We start from the raw sequence: 24,850 nt of genomic DNA, 5'->3' as shown, positions 1-24,850 counted from the left end.
CTGTGTTTTGTTTTACAAAATTGGAGAAAACCCACCAACTTAATATTTTGCCTGATCACCTAAAATCATTTTTCAAATACAAATAGACAACAGTTTGATATGTGTAATGGGCAGTCCACATTTGTGCACAAGTAATGTTCTCTGTGTTGTTTTAAAGCACATTTTCTCAAAAGGTGAAAATGGATCATATAACTGTTTTTGCAAATGAGCTCTTCACTTGTGCAATTGTCTGAAGGTAACAGGTTGATTTCCACTTTTCTTTAAAGTTATTGTTTTTAAACATCAAATGTATCTATTTCCAATGGAGTGTTTCAAAGATATAAGTCTGTTTAAAAATAACAATTTCAATATTGTGACTTATTTGCAGATTTGTATAAGTACAGTAATCCTGTTCATTCTCATACTCTTCAATATTTTAAAAGCTGCTCCGTTATTGCTATGTTTTTGACAACGCCATGAATTTCAGTCAGATAGAAAAAGCAATCAGTAATATGCAAATCACGAACAAAATGATTAAAAACGAAGTGAAAAGAACTGAGTAAAAACAAACAATTCAAATGCAAAATGCAAAATTATATTTTTACTTTCTACCCCAACACAATTGTCAACACTTCAAACTATAACTACCAGAGAAATAATAATATATTACACCATACAAGTTTTGTGTGCTATATACAGCTGGGGACAGCTGTATATTCACATGATCATGAAAAATGAAACAAAAGAAGAGGAAGCTGATACTAATAATTGCTGCTTTTTGAAACATCATACAACTTTTCAAGTCTTAAAACTTAATTTTCTGCAAAAGTCTATGATGGCTGTTCACTGTTTTAATACATATTACTTTTAAAAAGGAAAGTTTAAAAAGGTCTCGACAATTTCTTTGTTTTCTAGAAGATTTTAATGACAGCTATTTAGTCAAGTTCCCAGCTGGCATCCAAAAGCCGTTAATATTTATCTACTTTTTTATTTTTGCTTTCAGGGGTACACTAATTTAAAGACGAAATTCCACAAAATATGAGCAGACCTAAACCTATTTACAAATTATGAAAGTTGATAAATTGCTCAGTTTCAGGTAGACTCTGACAATGCAAACAAAAAATGTGATGCACTTTATATTTGATAAACTTTGCTGCCACGATTTGTCACTTATGTTGTTCGTTGTTCCACAAAAAAAAGGGAAATGAATTTGCTTGTACTTTTTGTCCACCAAAAATGTATCAAAATCAAAGAAGCTTCTTTCCATTTTTGAGTCAGTTATGTTCATGAAGATGAATGGACAAATGTGGAATGTATTTATGAAAAATTGACAGTAAGATTGTGCCATGTAATTTCTGAAAGGAGAAGTGTTTTGAGTTGAAAAAAATCTAGCTTTTTGATCTCAGTGACCCTTGATAATCTTTGGCCCCAGTTTGTTCATATGACATGTTGGGGCTGTACTACTGATACTTTGACAAATCTGGCTGAAATCTGTCAAAGTGTGTAGAGGAACAGACAATGTCACGTTTGTTACTAACTAACTAACTAACTAACGGAGAGACATGGTATTATGTACAGTTGACTCTCCTTAACACAAACACTGTAAATACGAATAATGGTTATAGCAAATTGGTCGCGAGTGTGAATGGGACCGGGACTCTACTTAATACAAAATTCAGATATACCGTAGCAAACATTTTGGCAAGGTCCAGCTGACTTTGAGATAACAAGAGTCTGTGAAAACCTAAAAATATGGCATTGCCCCTTCCGTGCTGAAGGGCCACATACATACAAAAACAATGATGGCCTCGTGCGTACATACCTTACACCCTGTTAAAATGCATACTGTACTAGTTTTCTCAAAAAAGAAGAAGTTACCATTATGGTAAGACATTTTTTTTAATGTACAGCATAATGCTAGTACATTTGTATCTGTTTAGATATACACCTGCAAGGTAAAACTACACTAATAGAAATTCTTACATCTACAAAATATTAACATCCAGCTGAAAGACACTTACAAGTATATTCATATTTAAGCAAATTTTAATATATTCATATTTAAGCATATTTAAGTAAAAAAATATATAAGACTCCTAGCAGGTTACTGTTAAAATTTTTTTTTTTTGATGTTTAGGTACAAATATTACATCTTTATCAGAGGTCATGTGATCATGAATGTGATTCTATCCATATGATAATTGAATACTTATTTGCATAAATTGACAAGTTAATAAGGCATTCAGAAAGAGACTATTTCTAAAGTTTTTGATTTTGAATTTCTAGTACTGTTTGAATGAGACTTACGTTAACTTGACAGGGCAAGACTATAAACTCTTGACATTGTAAAGCATGATGTTTCAACATTGGAAGCAGAAGGTGTTTAAATAAAGGTTATGATAATAAGTGCCAGTTATTATGATTATGAGAGTGTTCTGATATGTGAATTGATATGTGAATTGTCTTCGTTTTGCTGAAATACCACTTATCTTTATTGTGATTGCTAGACTAAATTTTAAAACTGCATTTGTGTCCAAAATTCCAGAACTTGAAAAGTACACGAGCGATTTCAATGATTCTTTTACTAAATGAAAGCTCATTACTTGGGCTTTCATATCCTAGATCTGGCTATACATGCAGAACTTCTTCAAAACATGAAGGGGGCCGGGGCATTTGGGTTTCCTATTTGTTTACTCACATACTAGTCTTACAGTGGAACTATTCCTCACATGATATCCCAGACGAATTCTACAGGTCATCACATGACGGCACAGCCGTCTGGAAAATTCCTCTCAATCGCACTCTGAAACAGATGGAAAAAGCATCAGAACAAGTTACAAAAGAGTTTCAAAATATTCCTTTCATCTTAGAAAATATTTGAACTATGTGCACTTAAGTGACTGCTACACAGAGCATAATTTCAGAAATTTTGAAATTGGACTTTTGACATTGTCTCTTTAAAATCAGATAAAAGCTTTAGTGCACAATTATAAATTCAAAATTTCATTTCATGAAAAACAACAAGCACGATTGGAAATATCTCGGAAGCTGCGGGCCAGCGAATTCGTGTTCATGCATGAGTCACGTGATTGTGCCATCTAATTTCTGGAAGGAGTAGTGTTTTCAGTACATTTTTCTTGGTTTTTTTTTCCAGGTTTCTTTTACCCAATTTTCACAACGCCTCCAGGTTCTCAAAAAGTTCCTTATAAAACATCTTAACCAGTTCGCGTTATTTTTGCCCCAAAATTTTGATTTTCAAAAAAGGAAAATATCCGAAGCAGCCAACTTCGGATATACAGCCAAACGCCACAAATACTGATTTGCAAGAGTCATTTCAACAGTATTTGCTCGATATTTCTTGCCATATATCTAACCTTAAATTTTTTAACACTCGGGCGTATGCCCATGGAGTATAAATTGTAGAATAGCCGTGCACAGGTGGCTTATTCGAGATCAACATGCAGTCTGCCTCCACAGACTTCTCGGATTTTGTGTTCGTGTACGAAACGGTTGAAGGCCGGCCGGATTAGCGTGTTTAGATGTCATCCGGGGGCAAACCGAGGCATACTTGACATTGTAACCCATAAAGCCATGCCCGTGTAAAAAAAAAAAAGCCAGATCATGTTAATATGTCATCCGACACGAACAGGAATAAGGGTTGACAAAATCGTACAGTGATTTAGCGTTTACACAAGAATTACCCGTGTCTCTTTTTTGACGCTGATATCGATTTTCATGGGGCGGTCATTTTCTGCGGAGATGATAACATTGCCATGTCCTGTGACAGTGACATGGCTTGTAAGGTTGTCCGGTGGTTCTGGGTTAGGGGGCGGGTCGGGAGTGATTGATGCCACAGATGAAGAAATACAAGGAATGGATCCTTGTGAAGAATTGCTTGCACTTGGCGGAGAACTGCAGGAAGACAAAACTTTCAGTTATCAAAGGTTATATTGCAGTGGTTTAATTTATTTCTCACACAGTATTAGTTACAACCATTTATCTTTTTAAGTTATTGGCATGATATAACAAAACAATTGTTGACTACTGTGATGTTGGATATGACGTTTTAAACCACCGGGGTGCATATTAGCCCCTCATAATTTTTACATAATTCCTGGTTCAGTAAAGGAAAGGGTGAACGGATAACCAACAAAATTTGAAAATATTTTTCAAAAAATTACTGTTGGGAGATTGTGTTCGAGACGCAATATTCAACCACAACTTGCGCGTACACAAAAGTACTACTTTTTTTCAGTATCAATTGTCGCCAATTGCATAATTTCGTTCACACTGTCACTGCTTCAGTCCAAAGAATGGCTGGATTGCTAAGGAATTTCTGTACTGATTGGTCGCAATGCAAAAGGATCAATCATTGCTGTGGAAGTATGTCTAAACTGATCATAGATATAGAATAAAAAGACTAGACCGGCAGGAGGAAAGATACCATTAATGCGCGAAATCGTGACAAACGCAACGCCGTTTACGCGCACAGTGCACCAATCGCTAACGCGTGTGCGCATCTTGTAAAAGCTCGTTGCGCATTGCTAGCTTCACGCGCGTTGAGCTAGGTCACGTGCTGGAGGAAAGATACATTTAGCTCCATTACTTTACGTTAATTTGTTGCACGTCCAGGAGAGACAACAAAAATGGCGGAGATTTATCGCACACTAGTGAATGGGCGCGTGTGGACGCGCTGCTGATCTAGTCTCTTTATTCTATATCTATGAAACTGATCAACAGAAAATAGTAAAAGATGGTACATCTTGGTGATGGTGATTATTACAAAAACAAGTTTACCTTACTTATATGAGTCACAATGAAATTTACCTTGTAGGCGGATCCAGATTCACTCTCACAGTCAATTCTTCATTCCCAGTGTTGGGGTCACTAACTGTGAACAGATATTATACAAGTTTTGGCAATAAAATGCCATTATTAAACAGAAATTCGTTAAACCTAAGACAGTTTACCCATTCCCATTGGTTGAGAGCCCATATCACGTGGCTGGTTTTAAACTGATGATAAAGACATGGCCTTAAAGGGAATATACATCATTTGCTTTTGCTGTAATTTTCAGAAATGGATGGAATTAGGGGGTTGGAAATATATATCAAATATAGTTACACTGACTTTTTGAGGTTTTGGGTTCGAAAATGCTATAAAAGCCAAGAAAAACGATCATTTTCCTGTAGTCTGGTTCCCTGACTCCATATAAGAAGAAACAGAGCAGTTTACATACATAAGGTCAGGGAACCAGTCTAGCTGGCTCGTACCCGTTCATCGATTGCAAACAAGTGCGATGATCAATAGGGGCCAGTATTTGAAAAAAGCCAGTTGTTTCCAACGCTGGTCGGCCGATCAGCGTTGGAAATTGATATAAAAATACCACTTTTCTTGAAAATGACAGTATACCAGGTGCCATGATTTTACAGGATGCTTTACACTGTCATTCACTAACAGTTCAGCAAGGTATTTCAAAATGATATGGTAGTTTTATTTTTCGATGTTTGCAAATGTTGTATTTTCCCTTTAAACACTTTTCCAGTGTCACATGAAATTTGATCTCCTATGAAATACAGTGCCTTTTACCATTTTATTGGTTGAACTTTCATAATCCTCACGTAGGCATGCGTGAGGGGGGGGTTGCATTATTTTAAAAGAGTTTGTATTAAGAAAAACAAATTTTGGAAAGAGCTGGGTTGTTGTTTTGTTGGACACCCCCCCCCCCCCCCCCCCCCGGGTCCTTATGCAAGGCACTTCACCCCCACTGAATTTACTTTTACTTTTGAGTCGCTCTAAATAAACTGGCACCTGTCTATGTACGCCGGTCTGAAAGGAATAACTGAGCACAGCCTACCCTTACCTACATTATCATATCGTCAGTGACACCACGATGTAATACCTAAGTGGACTTGAGTGCTCGCTACGCGCACGCATTTTACAGAACCGAGCGTATTTCGTTTCCACGAAGTACCACTCATGGACACTGTGCACTGAATCGGTCATTTTCGTTTCTACAATCATTTTTATTTTTCCAGTTTGACGGCTTTTAATTTAACTTTTCTGAAATCCTACAAGAATAGGTATCAATTACATTCCCGTCAAACATTTAAAAATGCTTAAATCCAAATAGTATTTCCGTATTAAACAGTGTTAAAACGAAAATCATTCCCGTCAGTGTCCGATGTGTGCACGCACACTTGAGTGTTACTTCGTGAATCCAACATTTGTCATTTTGCGGTTTTCACGAAGTAACACTGAAATGGACTTGGGCGTTACTTTGTGGTGTCGGTGACGATATGATGTTTGCTGTCGGTCTGCACCTTACCTTCTTCTTCAGGAAGTTTATATCCCGTTTCATTTTTCCAGGGGCAATAAATGACACGGTTGCCGATTATGAATTTATTTATCACAGTCATGCCAAAAATCAGAAAGAGGATCCCAATTATAATGCCAAGACATGCCTTCAACCATGCTGCATAACAAAAAGAAATAGGAGAAACAAATGTATAGCAAGTTCAACACACTGTGGAGAGCTATTTCTTGTTTTCAAATACAATCTTTTCTATTTAGTTTCCATGGTAACATCATTTCATGCAATAACCGTTTCCAGTTAATTATACAAACAGATAGGTTTGAAGTTATCTGTTGTATTTAAATATCCTAATAAGAACTTCATAAAATCTGTTCATAGGTAAAGCAGAAATGCAAAAAAAAAAAACATATAATTTAGGAACAATAAGCACCGTCGATATATTTACAATAATCAATATATCGGAAATCCAATATCGATATCGATATATCGATTATTCCATGTTAAAGTTAAAGACCATAAAGATGACGCTTTGATAAAAACAAATGTGAGTCCCCATTTTCAACGGCTTTCTCTGGAGCATATATACTGCTCAAACGTTTTAAAACACATCTCAGCACTGAGAGTTTGTCCAGAACAGGCAGTTTCTTTTGAAGTTTTTCATTGGGGAGACTGTGAATATCAGCGAACACAGAGCACAAAGCGACGCCACTTGGCATTTCGCAAAGTTTTTTCGCAATGTTTTTATTTATTTTATTTTTTTATTAATTTTTATTATTATACATCTGTGAAGGGCAAAAAAAAACAATTTGATTTACATTACCCAACGCAAAATAAATAGTTAATGCGGTACCCGCTGCTATGTGCATCAGATTCGTGCCAGCCAACCGATCCCGTTAGCTCAGTGATCGAGTGGGAAAACATCTGCACTAGAAAGCAGGAGGTCGTGGGTTCAAGTCCCACCCGAGTGACTTTTTCCAACTTTCACTCGGGAGGTAACACACTGATTATACAGTGTCGGTGAAGGGCAAAACCCCAATTTTATTTTTTTGAGTCACAAGCACAAGTTGCAGCCAAGTTTTATTTCAAATTCAGCAAACGTGACAAAGTATAAGCACAAACGGGCGATTTCTTTTGACGATAATCTGACGCTTTTTTGATATTTTCAATATCAATCCTCAATATCAAAAATATTTTGATATGATTTAGAAAATGCTATTGGCGATATTGCTATCAAAATATCGAATAATCAAGCAATATCAATATATCGACGGTGCTTAAGATACCATATCAACAAATAATCAAAATATTTCTAAATTAAAAGATTCTTTATGATTATTTTCCTTTCTTTATGATTAAATAAATATATGCACGCATTTGCATCCTTGAGTAATATTTTGCATTACCGAGGCATAGTTTGCAGATAGTTTAAATGATCAGTGGAGATAAAATACTGAACCTTCTGAAATGACACAATTTAAAGGGGCACTAGGTCCTGAAATCCCCGAAAATTTCATGTTTTGGATTGTTTACTTAGCCTATTTCAAACATCTGGTTGAAAGGAAACCAACGTAATGTCTCACCGTTGTGTACACGTTGTGTGTCTCGGGAACAGCAGTGACCAATCACCGATGCAAAAAAAAAATGATGTTTCTTCAACGTCCGCAAAAGGCGAACACTTTATGAATGAAATCAAAACTAGCATCCAAACAGCTCAAATTTATGGGGTCGCAAAAGTGGACCCCGAAATTCGTTCTCGCATGCATAATACAGGAATAACACAAAAACGCCAAGTTTTGAAAGGATATTTGTGTGGATGTTTATATCCTACTTTTAAATGTTATTTCCGATTATCATCATCTCGTTCAAAGCGCGTTTCGTAGCCCAATTGGGCTGTTGCAGGACTTAGTGTCCCTTTAATGTGGAGCACATAAATGACCATTACCGGGTAGGTCTTCAAGGTCAGACTTAGTAGTAGTGGGTGGCTCAGCAGTAGTGGGTGGCTCAGCAGTAGTGGGTGGCTCAGCAGTAGTGGGTGGCTCAGCAGCAGTACTCTGTTGAATAATGTAATGAGTAAACAACACAAATAAATAATAAGTGAGTCAAATGTGAATCACAAATTAAAGCACAAGTCAATTATTAAATAAGATTTGAAGGTTAGCATAGTGTAAAGTAGTGAGGGTTTGTGAAGAATCTCTTTTGAGATGTGTGGTTCTGAAACAAACTGGTTGGTTGTGAAAATTGACGATCTGATCAGAATGCTCCGATATCATCTGCAGGAATAAGTTGATCATAGTTGGTGAGGCTGCATTTATAGGTCTGGATGATTACTGAGGTGTGAAGCTGTGGATAATGAGGTTGATTGTTGTGGTGTGGGGGGGAGGCTGTATGGAGGCTGATTGCTGAGGTGTGGAGGTGAGGATGCTGGAGGCTGATCGCTGAGGTGTGGTGAGGATGCTGGAGGCTGATCGCTGAGGTGTGGGGAGGATGCTGGAGGCTGATTGCTGAGGTGTGGGGAGGATGCTGGAGGCTGATCGCTGAGGTGTGGGGAGGATGCTGGGGGCTGATCGCTGAGGTGTGGGGAGGATGCTGGAGGCTGATTGCTGAGGTGTGGTGAGGAGGCTGATTGCTGAGGTATGGCGAGGATGCTGTGGGCTGATCGCTGAGGTGTGGTGAGGATCCTGGAGGCTGATTGCTGAGGTGTGGGGAGGATGCTGGAGGCTGATCGCTGAGGTGTGGCGAGGATGCTGGAGGCTGATTGCTGAGGTGTGGTGAGGATCCTGGAGGCTGATCGCTGAGGTGTGGGGAGGATGCTGGAGGCTGATTGCTGAGGTGTGGTGAGGAGGCTGGAGGCTGATCGCTGAGGTGTGGGGAGGATGCTGGAGGCTGATTGCTGAGGTGTGGTGAGGAGGCTGGAGGCTGATTGCTGAGGTGTGGTGAGGATCCGGAGGCTGATTGCTGAGGTGTGGTGAGGATCCTGGAGGCTGATCGCTGAGGTGTGGTGAGGAGGCTGGAGGCTGATCGCTGAGGTGTGGGGAGGATGCTGGAGGCTGATTGCTGAGGTGTGGTGAGGAGGCTGGAGGCTGATTGCTGAGGTGTGGTGAGGATCCTGGAGGCTGATCGCTGAGGTGTGGGGAGGATGCTGGAGGCTGATTGCTGAGGTGTGGTGAGGAGGCTGGAGGCTGATCGCTGAGGTGTGGGGAGGATGCTGGAGGCTGATTGCTGAGGTGTGGTGAGGAGGCTGGAGGCTGATTGCTGAGGTGTGGTGAGGATCCGGAGGCTGATTGCTGAGGTGTGGTGAGGATCCTGGAGGCTGATCGCTGAGGTGTGGTGAGGAGGCTGGAGGCTGATCGCTGAGGTGTGGGGAGGATGCTGGAGGCTGATTGCTGAGGTGTGGTGAGGAGGCTGGAGGCTGATTGCTGAGGTGTGGTGAGGATCCGGAGGCTGATTGCTGAGGTGTGGTGAGGATCCTGGAGGCTGATCGCTGAGGTGTGGCGAGGATGCTGGAGGCTGATCGCTGAGGTGTGGGGAGGATGCTGGAGGCTGATTGCTGAGGTGTGGTGAAGAGGCTGGAGGCTGATTGCTGAGGTGTGGCGAGGATGCTGCAGGCTAATCGCTGAGGTGTGGCGAGGATCCTGGAGGCTGATTGCTAAGGTGTGGTGAGGATCCTGGAGGCTGATTGCTGAGGTGTGGAGGTGAGGATGCTGCAGGCTGATCGCTGAGGTGTGGCGAGGATCCTGGAGGCTGATTGCTGAGGTGTGGTGAGGATCCTGGAGGCTGATTGCTGAGGTGTGGGGATGATGCTGCAGGCTAATCGCTGAGGTGTGGTGAGGATGTCATTTGTGGGGCAGTGGGGGGGGATCTACCCGATGTTCCCCAATACCTGGAGGCTGATCGCTGAGGTGTGGGGAGGATGCTGGAGGCTGATTGCTGATGTGTGGTGAGGAGGCTGGAGGCTGATTGCTGAGGTGTGGTGAGGATGCTGGAGGCTGATTGCTGAGGTGTGGTGAGGATGTCATTTGTGGGGCAGTGGGGGGGGGGGGATATACCCGATGTTCCCCAATACCTATGTTCCCCAAAATCCTTAGGATTAGGGTTAGGGTTAGGGTTAGGGTTACATGGTAAGGATTTCGGGGAACATCAATTTTGGGGAACATAGGTATTCACCCAAGTTGGGGATGCTCACTGAGTTGTGCCAGTAATGGGCAGGGTGGCAGCTCTCTTTCCTCGATATCAGCCTCTTCATTAAGGTTACCCTACCCACTACTGACACAGCTCATATTCAGCACACACACCCGCCCCAACAACAACTCCTCACCACGCCTCATATCAGCAATATTAGCCTCAAGAATCCTCACCTCCCCTGTCTCAGCAATCAACCTCCATTATCCTCAGAATTAACATAATTATACTGCTCGGAACGTCATGTTTCACAACCAACCAGTTCTTTTCTAAACCACGTTCCAGTGTTCTTTTTTCCCAAGTACCGAGTACTGCCGAGTACTTAGGTTGCTGAGTACTTGTACTTGTACATGTACTTGTACCTCCAAGTACAAGAACGGGTCTCAGAGTACGAGTACTTTGTACTTCCGAGTACGAGTACAAGTACCATAGTACTCGCATTTCCGAATACGGCCATACGGCAAATGGTTCATTGTGCGTAATTGGCAGGCCCAGTCACACCGATGTACAGACCCACTCACGGCTAGCTGTTAAATGTGTTTGTCCGGACGTGCACAGAGGAAAATCAGGAAATCTTGATTTCTCCACAAGCCATCTGAAAGTACATGTATCGATAAAATAGGCCATAGAAGTGAAGCTATTTTCTCCCCAAGTACGAGTACTTTAATGATCGAGTTCAATTTCGACATGTTGAGTATGAGTACTTTGCTGCCCGAGTACGAGTACCGTCATTTTGAGTACCAGTACTTTGACATTTGAGTATGAGTACGAGTACTCCACAAAACATACTCGAGTAGTCCTCGAGTATGAGTACCGAGTAAGAGTACTAGTACTCCAAATAACGTACTCGAGTAGTACTTGAGTACGAGTACCGAGTACTAGTACTCTAAATAACGTACTCCAGTCCGAGCTAACACCGAGTACCGAGTACGAGTACTGCAACACTGCCACGTATACAGTACACCTTCTTGAAAGAGTTCTTTCACATGATGGTACTTCAAACCCTCACTAGTAGTTTCATTCTCATAAACTTTCAACAAAAGGATTGGAATGAGTGGTGTTATTTAATAAGGATTTAATGTCGGGGGTACATGCATTTTTCAAGGGGACACTAAAGGATACTCAAGGCACTAACAGTGCAGTTTAATATCTCAATTGTTTTTTATTTCAAGTTTTCACGTGGGGGGGACTGCATGGGGGAAGTGAAAATGGATAGCTGGTACTTGTGGTGGTGGGGGCCATTCAACTTGGGACTGCACTGTTATTTAGTGTTGAGTTGACAAGTGACTGTACCATCATCTTAACATTTTGGTGCTCAGTCAAGGTCAAGCAAAATATGGATAGATCGCCAAAAAACAAACATTTCCCAGTACTCTCTTTTAGAAATGATAAAATCTTTAACATGAACAGAAATTTATCAATATCAGAGGCTAGTATTCTACGCACAGTTAGAAAGAGAGAGTTGCAGGAGAATAGGGTGGGTTTTGAACATGTTGAATACATCACCAATGACGCCTGACACTCATGCATTCAAAATTAAATTAGTCATGCATACTTTGTGCAAAACCGGTGTGGCCCTCCAACTGGGGTCAACAAAGGTCACAAAGCACCATATGCTCATGCAATTTGCACGGAGTCTATGAGTTTTACTTGACTGGAGGACAAGACAAGGCAAGCCTAGTAAAGCTGGTCCCAGAGTGCACAAGATTCTAATTGAGTCACAATGAAAATAGAATGGCAGGCTCTTCTTGCATCTGGTCTACACAATAGACCGTTCGCCCATTCATGGGTGCTAAGGAGTTATCCTATACAATAGCACTGCCCGGCCAACAAATATCAGTCAGTCAATCAGTGAGACAGAGAAGATTGGCATGAGATGCATCACAAAGCAGACAGCCAGAATTATACTTACTTCAAATTGTGGCTTGCTCTCGCCATCATCACAGTCTTCGTAGTAAAAAAAGAAGAGAAAAGGGACAAATTTTTCGTCACTTAGAGATTTTAGGCCCCCCCCCCTAAGATCTCGGCCATCGAGTGACGAAAAATTTTGAACCTCGGTTCATGCATAGAGCAACTCTTCATGAACATACCCAAGAAATTTTATGACTATAGGTCAAAGGGTTTTGGAATTATGTCTAATTAATTATTCATGTACGAATGGTAATTCTGCTCCGTGTACACGACGTACTATGGGAAAATTCCGTTTTCATGGCGCGTAGCGCCGGAAATTTTTCGCTACGCAGCAACCCCTGGTCCAATTTTGATGTTTTTGCATATATGTATCAAAAGATGCGCAAGGCTCGAGGCTAAACAGTCATAACAGCTCAGGTCACGAAAAAAAAATTCTAAGGCTATTGCGGAAAAAGTCACGACCCTTTTAGGGTTAAACTGGTTGCTAGTACCACTCACTACTAGTGCTCTAGTATGTCCCAGCGCATGCACTCTGCCGGATTGAGAGCCATAACGATCTCCATATAGGGAGATAAGTGCCAGAACGCAATTGTATGACATTACAAAAAACTGCTCCATCAGAATATTATCTCTTATGCCATATAGTTTGTAGTTTGAATGAATAGAAAACATTAAATATTTCTGAACCTTAAATGTCACAAAGAAATATCACAAATGTAAGGAACATAACTGACCTTTACATTTAGCATCTTTAGTGTTCTTGCAAATACAGAATGGCACACCTGAATATGGGTGAAAGAAGTCAATGGCACGATTTGCATTCATAAAAAGAAACAGTTCATCCATTCCTACTGGCCAAGGGCCAGTCACATGGGTGGTTTTAAACCACTGTTAAACAATGCAGAGAAGTGTTTAAAACTGGCAAGTAATAAAGCTGGCCCCTGAATCAGGCCAATAAATGTTTGCGTCTTGTTGATGGTAAAATACCCCGCAACAACTGCAGCTAATAGCGAGATACATGTCATTGTCAGGCCTAGCTCTACTGAGTGGAGCGTTGAATTACGGGTACCCCTCCATACCAATGCTCCACCGACAGTATGGGCTTTGAACACACCCAAGGTGGAGACGGCTGAAACGTACACGTTCTTAACAAATTAATGACGTCTCCACCTTGGGTGTGTTCAGCCCATACTGTCGTACGGCGCGGATCGGAGCACGTATCATTACACGAAACAGTCGTTGATAAAGCGTGACTTGTTTTTCTTCGATCAAGCAACGAAAGTGACGTCACGTCAGACGCTCTCATTCGGCAAGTCGGGGCACGGACTGAGCCTCACGGCAAACACATTGAGCTGTAAGTTTTCAGACTATTTTGCTGGTTAATTTTTCTCAAAATTTTCGCTGTTTGGGAACAATATAAGGGGTCTGATGGAATGTCATGAATGTGTAGATCAATCCAGGGTAACTGGTTCTCTCATTTGTAGGCCTATTTCTCTTTACCGGTTTTGTTGGGGTCTTTTTGTCCTCGCGTGGGTATTTACATTATGCTACTATGACGCCGTCACCAAAGTATGGCAAATCGGTGGAGCGTTTGTATGGACCCTCATAGAAAATCTCTGGCAAAATCCTATGTTTTTCCTATTGAAAATACATTTTTAAGCTATTTTCTCCTAGAAAATAGGAACAAAATATATTTTATTTCTATTACATCAAAATGAGTACATGTTGCCACTCTATTTTATTTCTATTTTTAAAACTGCACGCTATTTTATGACTATTTTTGGAGACTTAGACATTTTTGTGTGGTCCACAGTCTATTTTTTGTCTATTTTCTGGACACTTACACATGTTTATGAGAACCATGGACTATTTTTTGGCTATTTGGTAGACATATGCTCAGTACAACACAATATGAAGGCCAAGCACTTAATTTGCATACCAGATAAACATCCTGTGTGTGTGTGGCAAGTTTGAATTTTGTCAGTTGCATTCTGAGAGCCGTTTGTGAAGCACATGCAGCTGCAGTAGAGATGGGGGCAAGTATATCTGGGGTTAAAATGCATCCAAATCACTGTAATGGAGTGACAAGTGCACCACATGGTTAGTAGATTTTCCAGGACAATTATGAGTAACATTCTTGTACCTTTTCAAGCTGTATTTTGCTGAAAAAGCACGCACTCCCGTAGCATGTTGAACCAAACTGTTTTAATAACTTGAGCCGGTGCATGATGTATGTATGTTAATTGTTTGGACACTGTGTTGTCACAGCATTATTACTGTTCATGGTAATAGACATACATGTATTTTGTCAATTATTCCATTCTTATTCAGTCATATTGCTTGTTCACTTCATGTACTGTATGTTTGAGGACTGCATGCTAAAGATGCTTATTGTCCACAAGGACATGTGTACTATTAACATGTATGTCCACGGATTACAAAACAGTTGTTTGGACAGACGCCATTTTGTATTTTTTTAAAATAACATTTTTTTAAATAGCATGCTATTTTTTAAAAATAACCTATTTTACCTCTATTTTACCTCTATTTTTTTAAAAGATATTTTTTCACTATTCTATTTTTTCGCTATTTTTGGGGGTGTCGAAATACAATGGAAAAAAAATAGATTTTTAAAAAATGTATTTTCAATAGGAAATAAATATATTTTTTCTCTATTTTATTTCGACCTGGGGAGGGGTACCCGTAATTCAACGCTCCACTCAGTAGAGCTATGTCAGGCCATGCTAAAAAAAAACACATCGAGATGTACTGCCGATACTGGAATTTAGTTGCCTTGAACTTAATTGTCAGTACAAGGCGGCACTTGAACATGTGACACTTTTTTTTACCACAAAGCCTACAACTAAAACTTGTTCAGAATCACAAAAAATGGCTACATCGCACTGGACCAGCCGCTTATCTCAAAAAAATGTCAAAAGACTTGTGGTTATTTATGCAGGGTTTTTTTATCGCTGTTTGTTGACCAGTAAAAGTTTATGCTGGGAATAAAGGTATGAAAATAAGCTTTCATATTTAAAACTTCCTCAAACTAATTGCTTCTTTGAGGCTGTATTTTAATTTTGTTGTGTGGGGGGGGGGGGGTACTCCTAGAACTATGAGGCTCCACGTAGTCGTGGAGCCTCATAGTTCTAGGAGTAGGGGGGGAATGTTGCAGAGAATTTTAATGAACAGACGACATGAAATATTTATGAACCTTATGTCACAGAGAAATGTCACAAATGTGAGAAACGTAACTGACCTGTATCTCCACAACGACTAAATCCCGGTGGACATGTATATTTACCATCTTGGTTTTTCTTGACCTCAAAACATGATGTATAACACTGTGGACAGATCAGCAAAAACCAAACATTTCCTGAACTATCTTGTAAACATGAATAAAATCTTTGCAATTACTCCAAAATCTTTCACATCAATTCATTTTTCTATACTTGAAGCCTGTTGCACAATTTATAGAGTACCGAAGTCTGACATCAGTATATTGTGAGGTGTGGTGCCAGCTCTCCTGCGTCATGTTGTTTTGGTTGGTAGTGTGCCGTCCCGATGATGTCCTATCCCTGCAGTGGTGGGCCACAGCACCAGGCTATCCCCGCTTCTCGGTTGACCGGATCAGCCAGTAGTAGACAGGGCAGTGGAATGGGAGTGTGAACAAGAGCTGCATGGATGGTTTTTTAAACAAATCGCCAACGACGCCTGACACAAGAAGAAGCTTTGGGTTTTTATATGCAATAATGATGCATACTTTGAGACATACGCCTACATGAACATATACCATAGTGCCTGTCCCAAATTTATTTTAAAATAAATTATGCATGAGTATGTGACCTGACCAACCAGCACACTGTCCTAAACACACGTGGGAGAGCAAAATTGTTCTGGTTCAAATGACTGGTCGCGAAATACTTTTAACAATGCAGTTCGCGTCGGAGGACGTGATAACACTACTTTTTGTGCACAGGCGCAGCTGACGGGTTAGACGTCTAGATTTTCTTGACTTGCCTCTTGGTGAAGAACGTCTAAACACGCTAAATCCCTTGTATTAACACGCTAATCCCTCGTGACTTTTGTACACACACAGAGTCTGTAAAGTCTGTGGAGGTGAACCGTGTTGAAGCTTGAATTGGCCGCTGTGCACGGCCTATTGTTGTTCAATGTACGCTCCAGTGCACATCCCGGAGTATATTGAAACACATGAGGTTTCGGCAAGATTAATATCATACAAATACTGTTAAAATGACTCATGTGAATCAGTATTTGTGTGGCATTTGGCTGTATATCAGAAGTTGGCTAGAAAATTTGGTCTTTGGCGAAAATCAAAATTTTCAGCAATTTATTTTTTTTGAGATACAGTTATCGACTCAAAATAAAATAAGTGCTCCGTTCATTCAATTCATAATGGCTATTCATTGCAAGTCCTCAAATGCATGAGGCCTACACAATGGGCGGGAGTATAGCCAATACGATGGCACTGCCCGGCACACTTAGTAAGTCAGTCATACTCCTAGAACTATGAGGCTCCACGTAGAGTTAGAACCCCGCAAAATTGTTGTCAGCACAAAACACTAATTAAGTACAAAAACGTCCATCCCAACCAAGCTTTTTCCCACAGAACCGCTGCACAGTTTGCCCTTAAACTCCGTACAATACCTCATGACATACTCACGTTATGTGCACCCAACAAACATCGGTGGAATCTGTCAGTTTTTCGGCAAAAATGATGGAAAATATGCCCTTTTCGCACTGAGCCAACCTGACACTTGAAACATGCACACGCGCAGAATGATCGCAGTACGGAAGCTTGAATTGCCTTCCGCGATACCGCGTTACCGTGATAATTTATCACAGAAATTCGGAATTCAAAGATAAATCCTTCCTCGATTCTGCGTTACTGTGATAAATTATCGCGGTAACGCGGTATCACGGAAGGAAAGTCAAGCTTCCGTATCGCAGTCATTTTCGGGTTCGATCGCTCGGAGCGCGCCGCGGGGGTACGTACTTGCACTTGTACGCATGCGCATACTATTGTTCCGCTCCTACACCGTACCCCCCGCGGCGCGCTCCGAGCGATGGTTGGGATGGACGTTTTTGTACTTAATTAGTGTTTTGTGCTGACAACAATTTTGCGGGGTTCTAACTCTATGAGGCTCCACTACGTGGAGCCTCATAGTTCTAGGAGTAAGTCAGTCAGTGAGACGTAAATCATACGGCTGGTCCTCTGGGACCAGCAAGATGCCATGTCTGGGTTTGACAGCTAGTGGTTGTCTGTGTACATGTACCTCATCATCAGCTTGGGTTTCCAGTACAGCAAGGATGAGGATAAAGATGAAAACTCTGCTTGCATCTAAGCCAACCCCTCGAAATCTGAAGAATATCCATCTGAAAAAGAATATCATGGCAGTTATAAGAATACAGCTTGCATTCAATATGTAAGCAAGGCCCTCCCCCACATGCCACACATTCCCGGACAAACCACAAGGATTATGTATGAATGTGTTTTTGTTATTTCATCCTAGAACTTGTAGAACTACCGTACTGTGAAAAAATCTTTTCCATATAGCTCTCAGCTAATAGACCGCTTGCAGATGCGTTCGATAATCGACGCGCCAAGGCGCGCGACGCCATGTTGTGGGACAGGCGTATATCTATCCATGCACATTTTGTCGTCGTGCACCTTCGCGCGTCAATATCGATCGCGTCTGCAAGCGGTCTATATAATGAGAAAAACCAGGCGCCGATCAGTGTAATAATCATCTGCCTGTGCACAAAATACGAACAGAGCCAGCTTGGTAATAGGTAGTTTTTGAACACTATTATGTAATACGTGTTAGTAGTCTGATTTGAACAGCGCCGCCATTGAAAGTATATGGTACTCGCGTATCGGTACTCGAAATGAAGGTACTCCTACTCGGGTCGCAGAGTACTCCTACTCGACATGTCGACATTTTACTCGATGGTACTCATACTCGAAAAAAGCAGTACTCCAAAAAACAAATGGTATATCTACCACGGCCTTATTTTATACATCGATACTTTCAGTTGGAAATGTTTGATAGTGGCTTGCAGAGAAATTAAAGTTTCCTGATTTTCCTAGCTCTGTGCACGTCCAGACAAATACATTTAATAGCTAGCAGTGAGTGGGTCTGTATATCAGTCGATCTGACTGGGCCTGGGCCACTAATTACCCACAATGAACCATTTGCCGTATGGCCGTATTATGAAATAGAATACTTATAATCGTACTCGGAAGTACTTGTATTCGTACTTGGTAACCGAAGTACTCGGCAGTACTCAGTACTCGGAAAAAAGTAATCGACTATGTGGCAGGGCCAATAGTTGTAAATGTTTATAGTGTATTAAAAAATTGTGTGTCCTCCCTGTTAAGCCAGAGACAACTTCAGTATAATGTCCAGCTTGTGTTTTCTGCTAGAGTCATTGATCTTTTTTTCCAGAGTACACACACTGTGTTGGTTTTAGGTTCAGGTTTTAGGTTTTGTTCTTTGCTTTCAGTTTCTGGTTTTTGATTTTAAAGTTTTTATCGGTCTTCTTTAAAGTTTTTGTAAATAATTTCTTTTGGGTCCTTTTTTTGGTTTGAAATCTAGAATTTGTCCCCTCTATTAATTCAATTTCCTCGCGACCGTTCCTTTCAAAGATCCTGAGTGTTTCGTTAGTATGTATAGTCTAGAGTGCGAGTTCCCCATAGTGTGTCATTTTTCCAGGTTACAACCACAACACTGGATTCGCCTTTTTGTACATTAGGGTCAAATATTCCTCCATCGATGGCCAGACTTCAATCATTATTGTTGCCTATTGTTGCTGGTTCCCACAAATGGGGCGTCACGCTTCAGTAACCGGGCGGCTTCTGGCTTCACACCGATTGGGGTGAAAGGGATTGGCTCACCGGGCCAAGTAAATCCTTGTCATTTGATTGGAGGATTGTAGGTCACGCGATTATCACACCATTGCACGGCCTACGTCATAACTACATGTAGTTTGGTTCCGTCCCATCTCTTTTGGTCTATTGCTCACCATGGCCCGGCGCTACATGTATACGATCTTTGTGCTATTTAGACTTAGTCATGCGCTATAATAGCAGTACAAAACTTGCCTTGTATGTTGATGCAATTGCCTTGATGATTTTTTGGCATTATTTTAAGAACTAATGTTAATTTTTCAATATTGTCAATGATTTGACTCTTAAACCTTTGAATGAATTAGGTTTGCGGAAACACCATGTGTGAATAATTTCTCAACTAAGAGTAAGAGAATGGTTCTGAAAAGAACAGGAGGTATAAACTCGACATTCCGGCCAGTGGACATCAGGAGAGTGCCTTTGCACTTAAAACTTTTTTTGGAAGCCTTGAACAAGCTGAAAAGTAGTGGATATGATACAATTTGATTTGATGGATGGGAGAGTTTTGTTTGTTCTTAAAATGATATCCCTTTACTTGGATGTTACTGGTATATGAAACAAATGTTCGCCGAGTTGAATGGAACATTCAATCTTTCAACGCATGTTGAAAGATTTTATACTAACTCCTGCCTGGTAAATATTCTCACCATTGTACTCATAAACATTCATTATTTGTGTACTGCTGAGTTCATTGCCCTAGCTCCCAGTACTGTCAAACATCCTGTCGTTAACCCACAGCTTTGTATTCACCAGTGGATCTACCGAAAGGGGGAGGGAGGGGGGCACAATTAGCAAAACAAGAGGCCCAAAGTCAAGTTGCTGTTAATTTAATGGGTCAGGGGGAGGAAAATGTCCCTGCCCACCCTCAAAATGTCAAAGTACTCGTACTCGAATTGACGATACTCGTACTCGGGCGGCAGAGTACTCGTACTCGACATGTCAAAATTGTACTTGATGGTACTCGTACTCGAAAAGCATAAGTACTCGATAAACAAATGGTAAAGCATTACTTACCACGGCCTTATTTTATTATCGATACTTTCAGTTGGATATGGTTGAAATATTGTATGGCTTGCGCAGAAATCAGAGTTTCCTGATTTTTCTCTGTGCACGTCCAGACAAACATTTAACAGCTAGCCGTGATGAGTAGGTCTGTATATTGGTCTGACTATAGGCCTGGTCATATTACGCGCAATGAACCATAATGCCGTATGACTGTAAGTTGTATTCGTACTCGGTAACCCAAGTACTCGGCAGTACTCAGTACTCGGAAAAAAAATATTTGACTACGGCAGGGCCAAGATTTAGTTGCAAATGTTTCAAGTGTATTCATAAATACCTCAGACAGTTTAGCCATTCCTATTGGTCGAGAGCCCGTCACGTGGCCGGTATTAAACGGATGATAAAGACATGGCTAGCTGGTCTTAAACACTTTTCCAGTGTCGCAATAAAATGTAGACCCCTAAAAATCCAGTGCCTCTTACCGTTTCATTGGTTGAACGTTCACAATCCTCACGTAGGCATGCGCAACACTACCATCGAGTCAGAATTTTATAGTTCTAAATTCAAAACACAACGCGCCAGGTGCGTTCTGCGCGACATCGCTCAGAACATGCCACGCGCGCGTCAATCTCCATAAAAGGGTTGTTTACATCTTACTCGCCAGCTGAACACTCCATTATTTTGCTAGAGGGATGTTTCAAAAAGCATGAAGTGAACTTGTTGAACAAATCGGTATTTTTTGAACGAATTATTTGATATTTTTTACCAAAAAGGTATTTATGAATGGGAATAAATATGTGCTCAGTCGGTATTTATCACTCTGTTTAATACCGCTTAGAGTCTGGGTGCTGATAATTACCCTCGCCTCCGGCTCGGGTAATTATCAGCACCCAGACTCTAAGCGGTATTAAACGAGTGATAAAAACCTCCGGAGCACACATTTATTCCCTTATTAAATAGCTCCCCTCAGTAAAAAAATATTCATTCTAGTTTTAGTTTAAATGTCCCCCCCCCCCTTTCTTAGAAGCGTGTCCCCCTGTTTGTTTACCTAAGCCCACAATTCCCCTATAAATCCTGCCACATGGTCAAGTCACTTTTTTAATTCAGCCAGCAGATCAGCAGACAACTTCATAATACTACCGGTATTTGTTCCTCCGAGTGGTGTGTCCTGCTTGTGTCTATTGTCTGTGCTAGACTTGATCTTTACTTAAAAGTCCACTATTACACACTCTTTTGGTTTTAGGTTTCAGGTTTTATTCTTTTCTTTTTTAGTTTCTGGTTTTTGATTTGAAAGTTTTTAGGTTTTCGTCTAATTTTTGTAAATAGATTCTTTTTGGTCCTTTTTTGATTTGAAATCTAGAATTTGTCCCCTGTCTCAATTAATTTAATTTCCTCGCGACCGTTCCTTTCTCAAAGATCCTGAGTTTAATGTAGTTTTGCTAGTATAAATCCCAAGTGCGAGTTCCCCATACTAGTGTGTCATTAATACAACTACAGCACTGGTAATTCCTCATACTGACTTGCCTTTGTGTAATTTGGGGTCAAATACAACTTCAATGGCCAGACTTCAATCATTATTGTTGCATATTTTCAAACCCTGCAGTTGCTGGTTCCCACAAATGGGGCGTCACGCTTCAGTAACCGGGCGGCTTCTGGCTTCACACCGATTGGGGTGAAAGGGATTGGCTCACCGGGCCAAGTAAATCCTTGTCATTTGATTGGAGGAGTGTAGGTCACGCGATTATCACACCATTGCACGGCCTACGTCATAACTACATGTAGTTTGGTTCAGTCCCATCTCCTTTGGTCTATTGCTCACCATGGCCCGGCGCTACATGTATACGATCTTTGTGCTATTTAGACTTAGTCATGCGCTATAATAGCAGTACAAAACTTGCCTTGTATGTTGATGCAATTGCCTTGATGATTTTTTGGCATTATTTTAAGAACTAATGTTAATTTTTCAATATTGTCAATGATTTGACTCTTAAACCTTTGAATGAATTAGGTTTGCGGAAACACCATGTGTGAATAATTTCTCAACTAAGAGTAAGAGAATGGTTCTGAAAAGAACAGGAGGTATAAACTCGACATTCCGGCCAGTGGACAGGAGAGTGCCTTTGCACTTAAAACTTTTTTTAGAAGCCTTGAACAAGCTGAAAAGTAGTGGATATGATACAATTTGATTTGATGGATGGGAGAGTTTTGTTTGTTCTTAAAATGATATCCCTTTATTTGGATGTTTCTGGTATATGAAACAAATGTTCGCCGAGTTGAATGGAACATTCAATCTTTCAACGCATGTAAATATTCTCACCATTGCACTCATAAACATTCATTACTTGTGTACTGCTGAGTTCATTGCCCAAGCTCCCAGTAATGTCAAACATCCTGTCGTTAACCCACAGCTTTGTATTCACCAGTGGATCTAGGCCATAACACGCCCCTGAATTGAATTGATTTGAAGGTTTTTATTGTTCGTACAGGCATGCAATGGGAACGCGAAAACTTGCCATTCATGAGAAGTAAAAAAAATGATGCAATCAGCAGATCCGAGGAAAAGTTGCATGCCTGTACATAGTATACCATTCCCGCAGTCCAAGGACTGAATTGCGATGGCTTACAATTTCCACAATGACAAAATCATTTTAAAAGGACTATTTATACATATGACCAATTCCAGCGTGACAGACAGGACTGATTTACACTACCTTTTTTTCTTTTTTAAAAGGCTTGCGACAACCAAAATGGAAGGTGTAACCATCTAAGTTATGTATAAAGTCAAAGTAGACACTCTATATTTCAAATTATGCACGGAAATTACACTCCATATTTTGAAAATGACTTTCGTTGAAAAAAGCTATTCCCCTGGGAATTGTTTTTCTTTTAAAGTTATCACTTTTATAGCCAAATATACCAATAATCAGTGAACCCTTTACTACGCAATTCAAAACATGGAACTGGAAACACCAGGCACATTAATGTTGTGACAGACCTGACGTAATAGACGGGACATTTTTACATGCTGAGTAAATGTAGGAACAAGTATTTATTATATTTAGGAAGGACATGTAGTTTATTAAAAACCAGAAGAGTCTACAAAAAAAGTATGTTCATCTTTTTTTTTTTAATAGGCGATTGAAAAAAATGTGGCAGACGGGACAAAAATATAACAAATGGGTAAAATGTGATTTTGGATGTGCTGAATAAATGTAGGCACTTGTGAGCATTTATTATTTTTAAGGATATGTAGTATATCAAAATCTACAAAAAATGTATGTTCAACTTTTTTTAACCTACTGAAGAAAATGTGACAGACGGGACAAAAATGCTTAACAAATGGGTAAAATGTGACAGTCGGGACAGAGTTTGAGATGAAATATCAGATCAACTTTTCATCAAAGGATATTTTATTGTACTTTCTAGGTGAGGTCACCTTGATTAGTTGTTAGTAGATAGGAATTCAAGTTTGTACCAAAAGGATCTTTTCATGTTAAAACTACACAACTTTTTCAAGTTTTTTTCTGACAGACGGGACATTGCAACATCGTTGTTTCAAAATGGTGCAAGACTGTGATGTTTCATCTTTTGGTTTAAAAATCTATAGTGGTGGATAGGGACGGCATGAGACTTCATACTCCACCAAAAACAAAATCTTTAAGAACTGTAACAGAGAGGAACTTAAATTTCCATCACAAAATAGAGTTAAATGCTACTTCTGTTTCTCGGTACTTCAATCCTTGATAAAAATACATCTAAGTGCAGTCGAAGAAAAGCAAAAACTGTTTCCGAAAGCTTGGTTTGTCTACTTTTCAAGAAAAAAAAGGATTTACTTGTAGAAAATGTACTTTGCAACACATTTTGCAAAACTAAAGCCAACTTTGACATGAGCTAGAAACAAAAAATATTATACCCCCACTTTTGCGATATTTTGTACATGTTGGGGTATAATTGTTATCAAGGTTGTCTCAAGGTCATGTGATCCACAAGGTCATATTCAAGTTCAAAGTAAAGGTCAAGAGGTCTTCATACTTAAAATTACTCCGGCTCGGGTAATTATCAGCACCCAGACTCTAAGCGGTATTAAACGAGTGATAAAAACCTCCGGAGCACACATTTATTCCCTTATTAAATAGCTCCCCTCAGTAAAAAAATATTCATTCTAGTTTTAGTTTAAATGTCCCCCCCCCCTTTCTTAGAAGCGTGTCCCCCTGTTTGTTTACCTAAGCCCACAATTCCCCTATAAATCCTGCCACATGGTCAAGTCACTTTTTTAATTCAGCCAGCAGATCAGCAGACAACTTCATAATACTACCGGTATTTGTTCCTCCGAGTGGTGTGTCCTGCTTGTGTCTATTGTCTGTGCTAGACTTGATCTTTACTTAAAAGTCCACTATTACACACTCTTTTGGTTTTAGGTTTCAGGTTTTATTCTTTTCTTTTTTAGTTTCTGGTTTTTGATTTGAAAGTTTTTAGGTTTTCGTCTAATTTTTGTAAATAGATTCTTTTTGGTCCTTTTTTGATTTGAAATC

The 24,850-nt window shown here is 40.2% G+C and overlaps 1 protein-coding gene across 3 annotated transcripts; it reads right to left on the bottom strand.

Annotated features, from left to right (window-relative positions):
• Positions 1-20,840, bottom strand: LOC119739898. Of its 3 annotated transcripts, XM_038215027.1 has the most exons (10): positions 20,801-20,834; positions 17,683-17,782; positions 15,645-15,729; positions 13,120-13,167; positions 12,387-12,421; positions 8,238-8,346; positions 6,308-6,454; positions 4,807-4,870; positions 3,681-3,891; positions 1-2,782 (listed from the first exon to the last, which is right to left on the bottom strand). In XM_038215027.1, exons 1-10 carry the CDS (start codon positions 20,806-20,808, stop codon positions 2,738-2,740), a joined length of 852 nt encoding a protein of 283 aa, XP_038070955.1. In that variant the 5' UTR covers positions 20,809-20,834; the 3' UTR covers positions 1-2,737. The 3 variants fall into 3 exon arrangements, with proteins under 3 accessions (XP_038070955.1, XP_038070963.1, XP_038070971.1); XM_038215035.1 differs by lacking the exon at positions 12,387-12,421 and having other exon boundaries at positions 20,801-20,840; XM_038215043.1 differs by lacking the exons at positions 12,387-12,421; positions 17,683-17,782; positions 20,801-20,834 and adding an exon at positions 15,868-16,661.
• Between the last annotated feature and the right edge of the window lie 4,010 nt (positions 20,841-24,850).

This window comes from Patiria miniata, unplaced genomic scaffold, assembly GCF_015706575.1.
Source record: "Patiria miniata isolate m_02_andy unplaced genomic scaffold, ASM1570657v1 HiC_scaffold_10, whole genome shotgun sequence".
NCBI classification, from domain to species: Eukaryota; Metazoa; Echinodermata; class Asteroidea; order Valvatida; family Asterinidae; genus Patiria; species Patiria miniata.
This window is presented reverse-complemented; position numbering and strand designations above follow the sequence as displayed.

What these genes read in the sequence shown, in the direction of transcription:
- LOC119739898 (XM_038215027.1), bottom strand. An exon ending in AAACCCAAGCTGATGATGAG is followed by an intron (nt 15,730 to 17,682) that starts GTACATGTACAC and finishes ATCTGTCCACAG; the next exon opens with TGTTATACATCATGTTTTGA. An exon ending in TAAACTTCCTGAAGAAGAAG is followed by an intron (nt 4,871 to 6,307) that starts GTAAGGTGCAGA and finishes ATCTGTTCACAG; the next exon opens with TTAGTGACCCCAACACTGGG.